Source organism: Pipistrellus hanaki (genome assembly GCF_964339955.1).
Source record: "Pipistrellus hanaki genome assembly, chromosome: 13".
Lineage (NCBI taxonomy): Eukaryota > Metazoa > Chordata > Mammalia > Chiroptera > Vespertilionidae > Pipistrellus > Pipistrellus hanaki.
In genome coordinates, this window is record NC_140515.1 from 28,307,567 (window position 1) to 28,324,497 (window position 16,931).

The 16,931-nt window shown below is 55.9% G+C and overlaps 2 protein-coding genes across 10 annotated transcripts in view; one reads left to right on the forward strand and one right to left on the reverse strand.

The window, feature by feature from the left end:
• The window catches only part of ATG7 (autophagy related 7), a 206,095-nt gene extending 203,628 nt beyond the window's left edge, over positions 1–2,467 (forward strand). For all 3 annotated transcript variants that reach the window (XM_084902576.1, XM_084902574.1, XM_084902575.1), the window contains one exon: positions 12–2,467. In XM_084902576.1, the coding sequence (XP_084758702.1) occupies positions 12–44 (33 nt within the window). In that variant the 3' untranslated portion in view covers positions 45–2,467. The remainder of the gene's footprint in view (positions 1–11) is intronic.
• VGLL4 (vestigial like family member 4) overlaps positions 858–16,931 on the reverse strand; it is a 149,441-nt gene continuing 133,367 nt past the window's right edge. For 4 of the 7 annotated variants that reach the window (XM_084902636.1, XM_084902638.1, XM_084902637.1 and 1 more), the window contains 3 exons: positions 8,873–9,095; positions 4,011–4,131; positions 858–3,639 (listed from right to left, as the gene is read on the reverse strand). In XM_084902636.1, coding sequence (XP_084758762.1) covers positions 3,362–3,639; positions 4,011–4,131; positions 8,873–9,095 — 622 coding nt within the window. In that variant the 3' untranslated portion in view covers positions 858–3,361. Of the gene's footprint in view, positions 3,640–4,004; positions 4,132–8,872; positions 9,096–16,931 lie in introns of all 7 variants that reach the window. The other 3 variants (XM_084902633.1, XM_084902634.1, XM_084902632.1) reach the window with 1 other exon arrangement.

Genomic DNA, 16,931 nt, shown 5'->3' on the forward strand with positions numbered 1-16,931 from the left:
TCTCCATGCAGATCTGGGACATGAGTGACGACGAGACCGTCTGACAGCCCGCCTCAGTGACAGCGCTGCCTGCTGGGGAGCTCAGTGGCCAGAGCAGGACTGCCGCCTACGACCGGTGACTCTGGGCCCCGCACCCCCACCCTTCCTCTCCGCACCTTGAGGACTGGGGCCTTCCCTTCGCTGCCCAGGAGCTTCTGGCGTTCTTCACTTCTGGTTCATGACCTGCCAGTTCTGAGCTAAATAATAACCTTGGCATTGCCACCAACGGGGGCGAGGCTCCCTCCACGAGCAGTTCTTTTCTCTCGTCAGTTTGTTAGGCCCCTAGGACCCTTCCCACCGTGGCCCCCACGGGGTGGCAATGAGGACAGGCAGAGAGTTGTCCCAACGAAGACTACATCAATGCTCTCCTTCTTCTAGAGACCACTGTGGGGCTGCACTGCAACCCCGTCACCCCGTCCCTGCCCTCTACCACCCTCCCCCGCCCCGGGGTCCTTCGTAGTGCCCGTGGCCAGCAGGCGGTGCGAGTTCACGTGGGTTCTACCCGATCTTCTCTCTTATCCCGAGTCTGCACACCTGTGGCACCAGAGTGGGTGTGGAAACTTCTCCTCCTTGTGGTCTCATCTTTAATCTCGGGCCTGGAACCAAAGTCAAAATGGGAGTCTGACACTGGCTCCAGGAAGAGGAGGATTTCTGGAGGTTAGGTTTTCAGTGATGGTTCTCAGTTACAATTCCAGTTTTCTAGCCCACGTGGGGCGTACACAGGGGCACCTCTGTAGAGAGGCGCAGTGTGGCTAAGCACCCTCCCTGGGCCTCCCAGCAAAGCCCTGGCACTGGCACTCCAGGACCAAGGTCACACGTACAGTCCGTGGTTTAAGAGCACTTTATTATTGTTCTTAAGGCTACTTTTAAGTACAAAAAAAAGATGGCCTGCCAAACCTTTTTTTTTTTCTTCTTCTTCTTCTTCTTCCAGGAAAAACAGGCCACAGAGAATGGTATATTACAGATTTACAAACATGGAGAGAACTGTCAGAACGCACTGCGGATGGCGTGGCTCTGTGAAGACCTCACCGTGCTCCTCCTGCAGCCGGGGAGTGTGTCCCTTCCCAGTGAAATGTTTGGTTTCCTGCCTCCCCATCTCTGAGGCCCCTCCGGTACTGCCTATCCCAGATAGGCCAGTGCCCGGGGACCCAGCCGCCACCCCGTCCCTCCCCGGCGGACAGTGCGAGGAGCCTCTTCACAGAGCCCGCTGGCAGTGGGCCGTTTCCCGTGGCGATGCTCAGTAGCCTGTAGCAGTAACAAACTAGTGGCTATTAAGGCAGATGCAGTGTTCTCATAGAATAACTGTGTTCCTGCACTTTTACAGACAAATCTACGACAAAAAAAAGATCAACTTTTTTTTTTCCAAACAAAAAAATTATGAATGATTACAATAGGAAAGGGAAAAATTAAATAGCTACATATCATTAACAAATTAATTGTTCTTCAAAAAATACCTACAAATTTCTCTGTACATTCTTTACGCACAGCGTAATGATGGTCTTAAAGTTACCTATATAAAAAAAGTGTTCTCAACAATTTTTCCTACAGAAAATACGGGGGCCTGGATGCGAAAGCCTGGAAGCCCAGTTAGGTGGGAGTGAAATGTGTGCAGGGGCGAGAGGACAGGGCCTGCCCTTCGCCTTCCCAAAGGCCTGCGGCCACCCTGTGACCACAGCAAGAGCCAGTCCTCCAACCTCTTCACCCGGCGCCGGTTTCCAAAGGGGACCAGCTCGCCTGTGGTTTTCTCAGGCGGAAACCCAGCCTGGGGGCTCCTGGGAGCCCACAATGCCTTGCAGGTGGGGTGGTCATGCCAGCGTCACCTGGCCGGGTGACTTCTCAAACCCTCCAGTGAGCGGGGCCGGAATGTAGCCCGGCGGAGGGGCAGGGGGATAGACACATGCGTTTACGGAAAAGAGGAGCAGCTGTTGAACATCCACAGCTGTGTCTGTCATGCTTTCTTCATCTAATTTCTAGTTAGTAGCTATTACTATAGCAAACGATAATAAATGCAGTAATAACTGTATAAAGTCAGAGGAATGTATACTGCCTTGGCCCCAGCGTACGAGGAAGCACACAAAATAGCATATCACAGATTGTCAGTAATCTGCTGTTTAGCCAAGAGAGTTAAAGGGGGCAGTTTCTGCACAGAAGAAAGTTGGAAGACAACTCCCAACCCCCTGGGAGCTAGTAATAAGCAGACAGGGTCGCAAAAAATAAATGATGCTGTCAGCCTGCAGCAAAAACTCCAGCATCCTACCCCCCGGCTGACCAGCGACTCAACTGCCCATCCCAGGGCCTGCCCGGGGCCACGTGGCCCCACTACTAGGGAGTAACGTGAATATCAAATACAAATCTTAGAGTACAACTGTACCAGCAGTAAGTATATCTAGGACTGTAACTGACAAAAATAAACTAATTCTGAACAGAAGCTAGCATTAAGGTTTGTGTTTACCGTTTATACAATTAATAGAAACCAGCTATTTTTCCCCTTAAAAACATGCATCATGTTTAAAGCACTACGGAACCCCAGCTCTAGCCTAACAAACTGCAGTGTTTAGAAAAAGTAGAATGCCCGTGATTGTTGGAGTCTGCAGTCCAGTTGCAAGCACCTGAAATCTAGAGAGAAAGACCTATAACCGGTATGAGACTTCCCCTTCCAAAGCTGTTTAGTCTAAGTTTAAAAAACAAAACAAAAAATACAAATGGTCAGAAATGTCATCCTTAAACCCTTTGTTTTCAGCAGTTTGCCCTCCGAGTACTAGCATCTCACATAAAGTTGTCAAGCAGGCAACTCTAGTCCTCCTCCAATAGTGCAAATCAGACACAAGAGTCCTCTGTTCTCTTCAAGTAGACGCACACGCGCGCGAGCTGGACCGAACAAGCCACGGACGCTAAGCCACACACACCCGGCCTCGAGAAGCACATGGAAAAGCACAAAGCATTCGGGTCACCAACGTCATGGCTTGTGACCGAGAAAGTGCGCGCCATGGAGGCCCGACCCTGTCGGGCAGCAGACCTGCATCAGAGGTTTCTTTGGTAACTGAGGCAGGAAGTTAGGATGCTACATGAGACAGATGTTCCACACGCCGTTCCTACTATCTTGTTTGAGGGCCCTGGCGTACGAATACCAAGCAAGCACAAAAACAGAACGATATTCCCGACATGGTTTTTGCAAATAAACCATCCCTTCCCTTCCCCCCACCCCACTCCCATGATTTTTTTCCTGTTTTTTTTTTTTTTTTTTTTTTTTTTTAAAGAACTGACTGTTCAAAGCTCAGGCAAACCATGCAGATCGGCGTCTTGCTGGAGGACGGGGCTCTCTTCAGGAGACCACGGAGGGGGAGTGGCTGTGGCTGACCATGTGGGCGGAGGGGCTGGCGGGCTGGCCCCTGCGCGAGGCTGACTCGGGGCTGCTGGACGCGCCGTCCTTGGCCGCCTTGATCTGAAGCCACGTGTCTCCCAGGGCTTTGGCAAAGTGGTCGTCCACGGAGCCCGTGATGGACACCGAGTTGGGAGCTGGCTCGGGCTCCTTGTAGTTCTTGCCCAAGCTCCTGCGGAAATGCTCCTCCACCACGGGGTCACAGGTGGTGGCGGCGGCGGCTGCGGGGGAGCAGGACAGCAGTCAGGGCTGGGCTCTGGGGGCCCCTCTCCGCCAGCTCATCTGGGCATCTGGGCACACGTCTCTGAACCGTGACCTGGCCGCCCAGGGCTAGCTACTCGTTCAGAGAGAGAACGTGGCAGTAGGGGACAGTAGAGACTATTTTACCCCAACTAGGGAGAGAGCCTGCAGGTCAGGGCCAAAGTGTGTCTTCCCTCCTTCCCACCCGCGCCAGGAGCATACGTGCTCCAAAAATCCCACTTTTTCCATCTCAACTAGAAATCAGCTCCGGGACACCTAGAGGTTCCCGTCTGCAGCGTGTTGACTGAGGAAGCTGAGCCCCCCTCGGCCGCCCCGCCCCGGGGACACTCACAGCTCGGGGCCCTCCGGTAGCTGGCCGGCCCAGCCACGCAGCCGCTGTGCGCGATCGGGCAGTGGGAGAGGTTGCAGTTGCGGGCGCTGGCGGAGGCGCAGGTGATCACTGAAGGCCGGTTCTGGGGAGAGAAGGGGGCTGGTGTCAGCTCGGCCCTGGGAACCCAGAAGCAGTTCTGCTTCCCCAGCCCAAGCCCCCCGTCCTTCGACACCTGTCACAGCTCAGGCCGGGCGCACCCCTCCCACCCCACAGCTGGGCCCTTGGCCTGCCTGAGAGCCAAGTGCCACCACCCCAGCACCGCCCACCATTCTGCGGAGACCCCCCCTCCTGACGGAAGGCAAATCTAAGTCCAGCCGGTGTGCACCCTCCCACTTCAGTGCAAACAGACAGCGGCGAGTGCGGAGGGCGGGGTCTCCCAGGGTGGGAGGGGCCTCGGTGCTCCTGCGGTGGAGGAGCCCCTGCCTCCTCAGTCCGTGCCGCTCCTCCCCAGCGGCGCTCTGAACGGTCCCTGTGCCTTTCACACACTTGGTTTCTGCTTAGGCCAAAGTCAGCTCAAGCGGGTTTTTATTAGGACCACACAGATGGAGACAAATGCAGGAAACACACACGCGTAGATGAATTACATGCATGTCACCCCTCCCCCAACCGGCTGCGCTGATGCCTGCCTTCCCCAGGACAGCCACACTGCCTGGCAAACCACTCCTCCTCCCAAACCCGCTCAAATACCGTCACTGGCAAGCCTTTTATGACCCCACCCGACCCCGATTCAGCAGGTAAAGCTGCCCTTCCAGGGGCACCCGTATGACACCAGCACCTGCCGCCGCCTCTAGATCGCGCGCACCTCAGAGCAGGGACCACAGCGGGGAGGTTTCTGACCCCCGGGCTGTGGGGCAGGACCTGGGGCAGAACGCACCTGAACCAAACCACGCTTCCCGGGTTCCGCCAGGAAGGGCATCTCCCGTTAGCCCCGAGGACGAGACAGACGAAGATGTGCACCGGGTTCCAAGACAGCCAGTGAGGGACTGGCTGGAGGATCACCCCAAAGGGCCCGACAGCGAGAGCCGTGCCCACAGAAGGGGATGGGGCTCGTCCACCCAGCTTCCCTCTCTGGAGTCCAGCAGCAGCCAGTACACAGATCCACACAAGGCTTCACATCAAACCTTCCCACGGGGAGTGAACGAGGCTGACGAGGTGGGGATACACAAAGTGACGACGACTCCAGAACTAGACTTAGATCAGAGGGGTCGTCCAAGAGCAAAGAGGCTTAGAAATGTCAGGCTTTTCCTTGGACCCCCTTTCTGTACCTGCCTGCCTATAGTCCCAAACCACCCCCACCCCCAATATATACAATACAACACCTGAATTTTGCACTCTCTTAAGAGATTTAAGAATTAGTTCTCCTATCTTCTTGTATTATGTCTTCTCGGGCAATAAACATTTCCTTGCTCAAAAAAAAAAAAAGTTAAACACATGTTCTGGGATAAAGATTTGGATCTACTAGGAACTGGGATTAAAATACGGGCCTGGGTTTGGGTCTAGCAAGAAATTACACGCCAGATGGGGCAAGACACGGTTGAGCTGCAGCATGGGAAGGAAGAATTTAGCGTTTTCATTAAGAGCATGACTCCTCAGCAACAGGGATGGAACCGGAACCACCAGTCACAGTGCGGGGCAAAAGGCCCAGGTGAGAGCGTGGCTCTGAGGCCAGGCAGACCCGGGTGAGAGGCACTCCTCCGGCAGGGCAGGGCCTGCAGCAGGCCTTCCTCCACTCCCACTGTTCCTGTGACAGAAAGCACCCGAGGAGGGGCTGAGGGCCCACCTCCTGGGGTGAAGGGTGCGGAGCCCTGCTCGCCAGGTGCTGCTCGGACCCCACCTGGAGGCCAGCCTGCGGCTGGAGCCCACCTCCTGAAGGGTCTGTTTAATCCCTGAGCCCACGATCGCTCCCCTTCCCTCGGGAATGGGCTAAGACAGGATCATAAGTGGCCTTGCCCAGTGGCCAGGTTGAAAGTCTGATCCAGGCTGGGGGCCAACTCCTAAGCCTGACGCATAAGAGATTCAAGTTGCTCTCAGGGCTGTGGGCAGCCACGCTGGGCTGGCCACGTGCGTCTCTCGGAGGAGAGGATGCGGAGACCCGGACAGGCACGGGGCCAGGGAGGAAGGGGCGTCCTGTGTCCTCTCCTGCCCTCCCAGGCAGGGCCAGCCCTTCCTTCCTCGGCCTGGCTGCACCATGACCCTCCCAGGAAAACTCCCTTCCTCTCGCGCGGAAAGTAAGTCTGACAGGTTTCTGTTCTTTGCAACCAGAATCCTGACTAACGCAAATGTCAGGAAGTAGGGATGTGTTTGGGGGAAGCGTCTTAGAAGATGAAGAAATGCAATGAAACAGGATGGCGTTAGGAGGCTTAGGCGGAAGAATGAAGCCGACATCCAGCCCTTTTGCCGGTGCTGTCCAAAGGCGGGGAAGGCCACTCTGGGAGAGAACACGGCTCCTCCTCGCGGGGACCACTCAGCTCCATTCACCCCCCCGTGCCCCCCACTGCCCTCCGCCCTGGCTGCCCTAGGAAAAGAGCGTCCATATGAGCACAGTTGGATGCACACTGCCTTAGTTAAGTTTTAATATTTAACCTCATCCTGTCTCTCCTTGTTTGCCGTTGCCCTCAAGGCCACCCTCTCCGTCACTTTTGTACCTTTCCTTAGAACACTCCGTATCCTCAGAGTTGCCATTACCAAGCCATAAAAGCGGGGTGACACTTTCTGCAGCCTCCCCGGGAACTTTCCAGCCCCGGTTCCCAGAGTTCTGAGTCACACTTTCCAACGCCGGGAGGAAGGCTTCCCGCACAGCCGGCTCCGGAAGGCCCGCCCCCCCCCCCCCCCCGCGCCTCCCCTCGCTCAGAGCGGCGGGGGCTCGCACGCCCCCCGCAGCCGCAGTCCTGGCTGCTCACAGGTGAACCGGAGCTCCTGGGCACGGACGGGCGCCTCTGAGCTGCTGGGAACAGGCACAGGCCCCTCACCTCCCCTCAGCTCAGCACCTGGCTCGGGACTCAGAGTCCGAGCAGAAGCGCCTTCAGGCTGTGTCGGACCATCCAGGAAGAGCTCAAGGATGTGAACGAAATGTGCTGACCAGCAGTCAAGGTGGAAGGCGCACTGGTAGCCTCTTTGCCACTAACCCGAACCTTAAAGCAAAGCTTAGGTCAGCGGCCACCACGCTGGGGAAGCCAGAGCCCCCGTGCCCATCCCAGGAAAGCCGCTGGCTTGTTCAGTGGCCACTGGCCGGGACTCCCACAGGAACGAGATGAGAACTCAGGGTTCCCGCTCCTAGAAAGCCTGCTCACCGCCCCGCACTGGCGGGGGGGACCTGCGGGGTGGGCAGCAGCACACTGTGGGACGGGGCTGGGGAGACCACGGTAAGGACAGCGGCCAGTCGCTCCATCCGGGAGAGCACTTTCCACAAAGCAACTGTGACTGAAAACCAGCCAGAAGACCCTCAAAAGCCTTCCTTCGCAAACGCTCAAGGGCAGGCAGGGTCTACCGAGGGCCTGCTCTGTTTTCCAGGAGGCTCTGGAGCTTCCTCCCCCAGCCACCTCGGCTCAGAGACGACTTTCCCATGAGCCCCCAGCTTCAGTAGCTTCCAGCACACGCCCTGCACCCTAGTAGGTATCTACCAGTTTTGTTAAGTGAATGAATGAAACACATGGGACAATGATGTTGGGCTCCAAGGTGGGAAGCGGAGGCCCCAGCACCACCTCTCCTGGGCCTTGCTCATTTGCAGTCGTCAGTGACCAAACCAGACAGTGCTGGCTGGGCTGGGCAGAGCCGGCCAGGTGGGGCAGCTGTCAGAAGCCGGGCCTCGGCAGGGAGATGAGAGCCTAGGCTGTGTGCTCGAGGGACCCATCGGCGAGTGGGAAGCTCGGGCCTGGCCGCCTCCCCTCACGTCCGTCAGCCTCAGCAAGTACCATCTGAGGACCTACTATGTTACAGACCCCAGAGGTTCAAAGGGAAGGGCCACAGGCTCATGCAGTGATCCCAAATCCCAATGCTAATGTATTTCCTCAGGAACCCCATTTTTCAGATATTTTCCTACCAGGCGAACTGTATTAAGCTATAATTTTCCGAATGAAAAGCATCCTATCTGCCAATCACAGGTTCCTGACCAGCACGAGCTAACATCCATTGTGACTACTGACTTCCTCGAATTCCAGCCCAAAGCAAAGCACCATGGGGCTTACGATGGGCAAACGTATGGTTGCCTTGAGGGCCAATCGCACTGACCTTGACAGAGACAGATCCACCAAGAAGACAGCTGAAAACACCCCTAATCTAGGCCAGCCTGGTCTGTGCAAAGCCACTAAAACCCCTTGTCCACGGCAATTAGTCCTAAAAGGCGAGAGGCCCAGCAGGTGCAGGCGGCACTAAAACGTGCGGTGGTGTCTGGTGAAAGGATCCCTCTGGCTGTCGCTGCTGCAGCTCCCTTGGCCCCAGTGCAGAGCCACAGCTGAGGATGGACTTACCCACCATCTCTTCCCACCTCCCTCACGGCCTCTGCTCAGTGCTCCCCACCCAGCTCTCAGGCCCCAGCCCCGAACCCACCGCAGGCCCGAACCCACCGCAGGCCCGAACCCACCGCAGGCCCCAGCCCCGAACCCACTGCAGGCCCGAACCCACTGCAGGCCCGAACCCACTGCAGGCCCCAGCCCCGAACCCACTGCAGGCCCGAACCCACTGCAGGCCCGAACCCACTGCAGGCCCCAGCCCCGAACCCACCGCAGGCCCGAACCCACTGCAGGCCCAAACCCACTGCAGGCCCCAGCCCCGAACCCACTGCAGCCCCGAACCCACCGCAGGCCCACGCGCTGCTGCAGACATACCTGCTGCCGCTCCACCGGGGTCAGCGTGGGCGCGATGCCCGCCGGCCGGCTGGCGTCCATGCTGTTCTTGGTCAGTGCGAGGGGCTGCTCCATGCTGAGGCTGGGGAGGGACGCGTACAGGTGGTTGCCGTGCAGGCTCACGGTGGGGGCCACGGCCCGCTCGATGGGGCTGCGGCTCCGCTCCCGGGGGTCTTTCCGGCAGTCTCCGTTGGCGGTCTTGTTCCTGGGGAAGAGGGATCGCTCAGATGGGAATGCCTGCATCTTGGGAACGGCCACGTGCCAAGCAGTTCACACCGATTATTTCACCTACTTCTTCACCTTGCCGCGGACAAGCATCGTAGCATCATCAGCACCCCCACTTCCTGAGGCTCAGGACAAACAGCTCTCCGACCAGGGCGCTAACCCGGGTCGGGGTGACTACAAAGCCCCTCGGTGCCCGGAGCCTGCTCGGCAGCCTGTCCACGCAGGCCCCGGGCCTATCCGAGCCTTTCTACAAAAACTCCCCTTTCTCAGAGTCTCACGAACTAACCTGGGCGCTCAAAGCCATTGATAAGGACGAAGACCATGATGATGAACTCAGAGGTACCAGAATGCCTCTATGCGCCCGGCCCTGCTCCACAGGTGGTATCAGCTCGCTGGGCCTGAACAGCACCGAGAGGCAGATGCCGTGACCACCCCCCTTCCAGATGGCCGAACCACGACTCGGAGCAGCCACGCCGCCGGGCCAAGGATGCTGGCCGAGAAGCAGTGGCGTCTGCTCCGGCTCACGGTGTGCGCACCTGCAGGCCAGTAGGGAGAAGAGCGCCTGCCGCCGCAGCTCCTAAAACCGGAATTCACCAGCCAGCGCCGCCACGTCAGGAAAGGCCGCCGACTGGCATCAGAGGCCTCAGCGACATGCTGAGCGCGCGGCAGGGGCAGTGTGGGACGTGGGCAGGATGGTGAACACCTCCTCCCCCGCCACCTGACGGGGCTAGTCCCGTGGTCAGCAAACTCATTAGTCCACAGAGCCAAATATCAACAGTACGGTGATTGAAATTTGAGAGCCAAATTTTTTAAACTTAAACTTCTTCTAACGCCACTTCTTCCAAATAGACTCGCCCAGGCCGTGGTGTTTTGTGGAAGAGCCACACTCTGCAGACCACGGGTCTAGTCCAAGGCAGCATCCTATGTTGCAGCTGTTAGAGAATGACAGCCCACAATGGGAAGGCAGGGTCCACAGAAGCCCACAAACGCTGCTCCCGTCTCCGCCCCTTCAACCCCCCGTGACCTCCTGCTGCCAGAGCAATCTGTTCTTCATGATAATCGAGCACATCTTTTAACCAAAAATGTGGAGGATAATTTTTGACTTTTCTTTAAGAAATGCAAATTGTTCTCAGCGCTCAGAAGTAGTCACCCTCTTGCCTCAGGGAGGAGAGGGGAGGGAGGAGTGGGGGGGACACATCCATCTGGTTGCCTACTGTACCCAGGATGTGTCCCGACTGGGAGTCAAACCCGAGACCTTCCAGTGCTCCAAGCAACTGAGCCACACCGTGTGGTCAGGGCACAGACAACCTCTTTATGACACTGAAGCCTGGGCTCGCACACTGAGAGAGAAACCCAGAGAAGGAAGAGGCACAGCCCACTGCCGCCCCCACTGGCTGAGTGTGAGCCCACGGTTTAGTATTTTATATACACACGTGGGGCGGAAACGGGGGGAGAGACAGGCATGCTATTTTTCTTTGTGTGTTTTTTTTAATTTTATTTTATTGATTTTTTATTGATTTTTTTTTTTTGAAGAGATGGGAAGGGAGAGAGAGAGAGAAGAGAGAGAAACATCGACCAGAGAAACACTGATCAGCTGTCTTTTGCATGAGCCCGCAACCTGGGCAAGTGCCCTGACCAGGAATCGAGCCTTGATCTCTTGGTTCCTGGGTCAATGCTCAACGATTGAGCCACACCAGTCGAGCCAGGCATGCTGTTTTAAATGTCAGAGTCATGTGTATCCTTTATCCAGTTTTCCCGATGGTGACATCTGGTAAAACTGTAGTGTGATACCACAACCACACGACAGACACTGAGACGATGCGCCGCACCTTATCCAGACTTTCTGTTTCATTTGTATTCATTTCAGTGCTCTCTCTATGAGCAGACCCGACCGAACATAGCAAGCCCTCAGTTGCAGGTCAGTGGCCTCCTAGGCCCGTCCCACGCTGGTCTTGACCACTTTTCCATCCTCGTCTGGGTTTCCTGCCCACAAGCTCATGCTCAGTAGTTACCACAGTCTGCTTGCCATGTCTCTGCCTGTACACACTCTATGCTCCCCCCCCCGACATGTACACACATGTGTGTGGGCCCACACAGCCAAATGTGCCAGCAGCCTTCGGTGCAATGCCCTGGATTCCAAAATGGCCCACGAGCCCTGAGCAACCATCAATGATTCTTCACTAGGCACACACTCCTTAAATTATACGATTGTCCGAGCACAATGCTGTATACCTAAAAACCAGTGTAAAAGAATCTTAAAGGTCAACTTTTGTTAAAAATAAAGTTGAAAAGTTTCCTTCTACATTTGGATAAAGTAAAATTGTGTGTTTCACAAGATATGTAAATTGCTTCCCTGACACAATCTTCTCTCCCATCCCCAACCCCAAAAATGTAGTTTCTGAAGGCCATTTAATGAGTCAGGGGATAGATTAATGGGCTTCTCAGTCAGCATGCTCCTCTGTCTGACTCAGACTCCAGCTTATGCAGCCAGAGTGAACCGAGCTCCTATTCTGTGACAGTTACAGAAAGCAAGACACTGCACTGCGTCTCGGGGCGTTCAGGAGAGGGTGCGTGCTGGGGAGGCGGGCGGAGGCTGGAGAGTAACCAGACGGAGAGGCCAGGGTCAGTCACCACGTCCGCGGGGGAGGGAGGCCCGAAGGGCGCAGTGAGGGGTCGCAGGGCACACAGCCGGCGGGCAGTGCCACCCTCGCAGCTGCCGCCTGTGCTCTGAGCCCACGCCGCTCGGAGGGAGCGAGCGGGAAGAGGGACACAAACCAGAAACACCGTCAACCAAAAGCATGACGCAGTGGGCCTCGCGGAGCAGACAACGCTGCGAAACACAGAAAGAAAACGTCTGAAGAACCCGCTGGTTAATTTTAGCAAAATTATACATTACTCACATTTCCAGCTCATTTTCCTAGTTCCTGGAGCTTAAAGACAGACATTGTTTTCCATGCCCCTCCTCCGTCCCCCCGAGTGAATCATACCCCGGGCCCCGCCGCTTCCCAGAGCATCATGTGCTCCCACGGCCCACAGACCCAAACCACACGCTTCCTGCCGGGGGACCGAGCAGCCTCCGGGAACACACGGCCTCAGCCCTGCAAGGGCCTGAAGGGCTCCTGGGTGGCTGGACACCCAGCTCCACGGTGTCACTGCGGCTCCAGGGCACCCTGGCCCCTCCGGGACCTCACACTCTCCCTGGGAGGCATCTGCACTGCCAACAGTGTTAGGAGAGAATGGGAAGGGAGGGGCAGAGTAAAGAGGTGGGAAGGAAGAGCACCCGTCGCACTCCCCTCCAGGACGGGTGCTCCAGGGAATGCACCCAGGGAATGTTCCTCTCGGAGCTGAGGAACCAGGCGTGTGCAGTGTCTGGGGACAGTCAGCGGGGGTCCACGCGTGACGCTGGAAGACTCCGTCACGTGAAGTTTGCTGCACCCATTGGATCCTCACAGGATGAGATTCCCGCCCGTACCCCCCACGGGAAGGCATTACAGCACACGTGTCAAACACAAGGCCCGCGGGCCAAATCCAGCCCGCCAGGCCTTGCAATGTGGCCCGCACCGCGCTGTCATCACTGCACTCCGCTGTCAGTTTATGACATTGTCAGTTTATGACTGTTCAGTAAACCATTCGGCCCGCGATTTAGGCTGGATTTTAGATTTTGGCCCCTTCTCTGATTGAGTTCGACACCCCTACATTACAGCGTCAGCATGCTCAGGCCTTGGTGGAATTCCAGTAACTGTGGACGGCTATTAACTTAACCAACGTTGAGTCTGAACGTGTCCCACAGGGGAGGGGATATGCATAGGAGAGGTTTTACTTCGTGCTTTCAGGGAAATATTCTGGGATCCCGTGGGTCCCGGGCGGCAGGCGCCTGGCCGTCTCGGGACAGCTCCCTCAGCCCCGGTGAATGAAGCAGGAGCCAGTCCAGCCCCGCACCGGTCCCCGGAATGCACACAACACCCGTGAGATGACAGGGGTCCTGCCCGACCCCAGACCACACCTGGCAGCGGTGAACACAGGTCTGGGAGCAGGGGCCCTGGGCGGTCACAGCCATGCCAGTCCTCCCTCCAACCAAACCTTCCTCCTCCCACGGCATCTGCCTGTTGGGAACCTCAGGAGAGTACAAACCTTCACAGTCCAGCACTAATCGTATCAAAGTTCTTAAAGCACCTTTAACTTTTTAAAAGTCCCTAATGCCAATGAAGTGTGGCTGAAAATGGCTAACATGGCATGCATACTTTACCACAATTTAAAATAGTAACAAATTCTAAAATCTATATAAAAGCCTAATATGCAAATGGTCCCCTTGACCGGAAGTTCAGCCGGGAGTTTGATCAGGGGGCGGGGCCAGTCGGCCAACCGCCCATGTCCCCTCCCCCCAGCCAGCCCTCTCCCAGCCTGCGGCAGTGGCAGGCAGCCGGGGGAGGGGGAAGAGAGGCTCCGGCTGGCGACCTGCAGCTGTTAGGGACCCTACCCATGCACAAATTTCATGCACTGGGCCTGGAGTGTGTGTGTGTGTGTGTGTGTGTGTATACACACACACACACACACACACACACACACACACACATATATATATATATATATATATATATATATATATATATATATATATATATATATATATAAGGCTAACATGCAAAGTGTTCCCTCAGGAGTTTGACAAGGAGGCCTGGAGTCCAATCGCTCATTATGACATGCGCTGACCACCAGGGGGCAGCGCAGAACAAAGGAAGTCCCTGGCCGGCAGCTAGGAAAGGAAGGCCCCGGCCAGCAGCTGGAAGGCCCAATTGGCCCTGATCGCTGGCCAGGCCTAGGGACCCTAATCCTGCAGGACTTTCGTGCACCGGGCCTCTAGTTAAAAATAAAATGCATCCCCATCCCCACAGGCACTACTTACAGAGTCCTCAGGTTTATGACGTGCATCAGGGAGGTGCCTGCCCAGGTTTACAGACAGAGGACCAAGGTGCAGAAAATGAACACTTAGCCTCAGATCCAGGTGGAGGCAGGATGTCACCTGCCATTCAGCCATCCTCACCCCAAGCCCTATGACAGCTCTGTATCACCCCCAAGTTTCCAGGAGGCCTTCCTGACCCCTCAAACTGCAGGGATAGTTAACAGTGAGAACCCCGGATGTGTATGTGAAGGCACCAGCCCCCAAGGCACACCCCCGGTGAGCTGTGTGGCCTTAGTCTTCATCGCCAGCTCCCTGGAGCTGTCCCCAGGGGCAGTCCAGCCGCCCCAGCTGGACTGGACACCCTGGAGGCCCAGGTCTGCAAGCTCTGTCCCTCCCCAGTGCCGGGCACAAAACTGACCACCCAGCAGGTGTGTTCACAGCTATTCCTGAAAACATGAATTACTGAAGTGCAGGTACTATGCTGGGTCCAGGTAACGGCCTCTGTGGTGAATGAAGAGGGAATTAAGGACATTTCAGAGGAAAGACTTCTTTTTCTGGAAAAGCAGTGTTTAGGGAACATTTAAACATTAGGCCTCAGTGGTAGGGAGCTGTTTCCTCCCTTAACTGCCTTCTCCGGCTTCTGTTTTCCTCCCCCCACTTCTAGACGCCCCCCAGCTTGTCCAAGCTTCACGCTCACGGGAGGCATGCATCACCCTTCTTTCTCCTTGTGAGCAGGCTACGTCCCTGCTGCTTGGCCAACCAAGAAGGTTCTTGGTTTGTCTCCAAAGCACCCCGGTCCAGTCTCACCCCCCCTCGGGGCCCGTTCCGGACGGGAGGTGGGGCAGCCCCGAGTGCAGAGGCCGGCCGCATGTGGAGGCGCTGGGAATGGCAGCAGGCTGCGTGTCACGGGCGGAGGAAGTTGGGAAGCACTGGCATCCATGGTGTCCCCAAGGCACGGAGTGACCCAGGGACTGGCCCTCTGCCTCCAAGACCCGCACACCCGCCTGCCTTTCCAAACTCCAGGGCAGAGAAAGACTGTGTTGGGTACGACAACTATCATGGCTTCATCTCCAGTAATTAAGAAAACCTCACACCGCACACCCTGCCACCGTCAGAGGCTCAAGGGAACCCAGCCTGAGTGTGAAGGACACTGCAACTGGCAAATGCGATCCCCCCAAGTCAGACGTCCCCCATTAACTCCCAGCAAAGGTAGCACCCCCTTTCTGCTAATTCAGATTTCAAAAATCAGCACACGGAACTAAGCAACACCTCCTTTGCTCAAACACGTGACGTGACCTGCAGTCCCGGTGAGAAAAGCACAGACCATTGCAATACTGCCCTCGGAAAGCAGTGTCCAAAAGAATGCAAAATACGTGACTTCACCCCCATTTTATAGATGAGTAAACTGAGGTTCAGAGGCTCAGTAACTTATCTGAAGTACAAGGATTCTAATTTATATGGGGCTGATTCCAAAACCTTTCTTCTGCATCTTCCCCTCTCAAGAGAGAAGGTGAGAAAACTACAAAGACCTACTATGCACCCACCACCCAGAGCTGCTGACAGACCACACCTGTGGACAGTGAAACCGCGCTGTCCTGTCTGCTTCGGGCCTTTTCTTTCCTCCTAAAGGAGAGACCAGCAGGGATCAAACAGCAGAACAGGCGGAGACCACCGCAGCCCCTCCCCCACCCCTCACCCCCAGAGGAACCTGCTGTCCAGTGTTTGGGGACATTCTTCCTATACGTAAATATGTCCACAAATAATACGGAGCAACTTTTAAATTCACGCCATCACAGAATATGCATTGCTTTACAACCATGCTCCCTCCCCCCACCCCTCACCTGGTTTTGGGGTCCCACCCATGATCTGACTAGAGATCTAGTTTATCCATCCTACTTTGCTGCTGTACAGTATTCCTTCATATGAGCATCCCACAATTTACTTACCCCTCCCACCCCGAGGTGTTTGGACGGCCTCTGGCTCCTCCTTACTGTACATACATGTACACAGCTCCACGTTTACATCCCTGTGCCCGTCTCCTGTGCCTGCTGCAATGTTTCTCAATGCCGCTTGGGTGGTTACCTCGACGTTACCAGCGAGGCCGAGGATCTGTTCATACATGTATTTGCCATTCTACTTTCTTCTTTGAATTACCTTTAAGTTGTTATGGGTTAAACTATGTCCCCCTAAAGATGCTGAAGTCCTAACTTCCTGCCTGCCAATGGGGTCTTATTGGTATGCAGAGACAGTGCAGATAATCAGGTTAAGATGAGGTCATTGGGAAAGACCCTCATCCAATAGGATCCGTGTCCGTATAAAGAGCAGCCATCGGTCAGAGCGGCCGGCACGTACAGAGGAAAGAGGTTGTAAGGACACAGGGAGAATGCTACAGTGGAGCCAAGGAAGGCCTGAGGCCACCAGAAGGCGAGGCCTGCACAGCCTCCCTCAGTCCCAGAGGGAACCAGCCCGCTGACACCCTGATCCAGGGTCCCGGCCCGGAGCAGAGAGACAACCCATTTTTATTTAAACCACTCACGTTGTGGGGCCTTGTGGTGGGAGCCCTGAAAACTAATACAATTTCCATGCCTCCCCTCTTCATTGCTGTACACATACACCACGTTTGATACTGTCACACCCATCTGTTTCCCACCGTATTTGCATTAATCCTGCTCTGTTACCTAAACTGTTTCGAGCTTCCTCTGGACATTTCCTACGAGGTCCCTAAGACCCACTGGCCCTCGGGGGTCCCTGCCGTGCATGCCTGCCACTGAGAAGCACCCAGAGAAGACAACGGGAGTGGAGACCAGTGTGTGAGGCCTGGCCTGCCAGACGCTGGAAGGCCAGCTGCCCCCCAACCCCCAGACTTCTCCTGCAAGTCAATGCGGAAGCCAGGAAGAGGCATCCCACCTTCCCTAC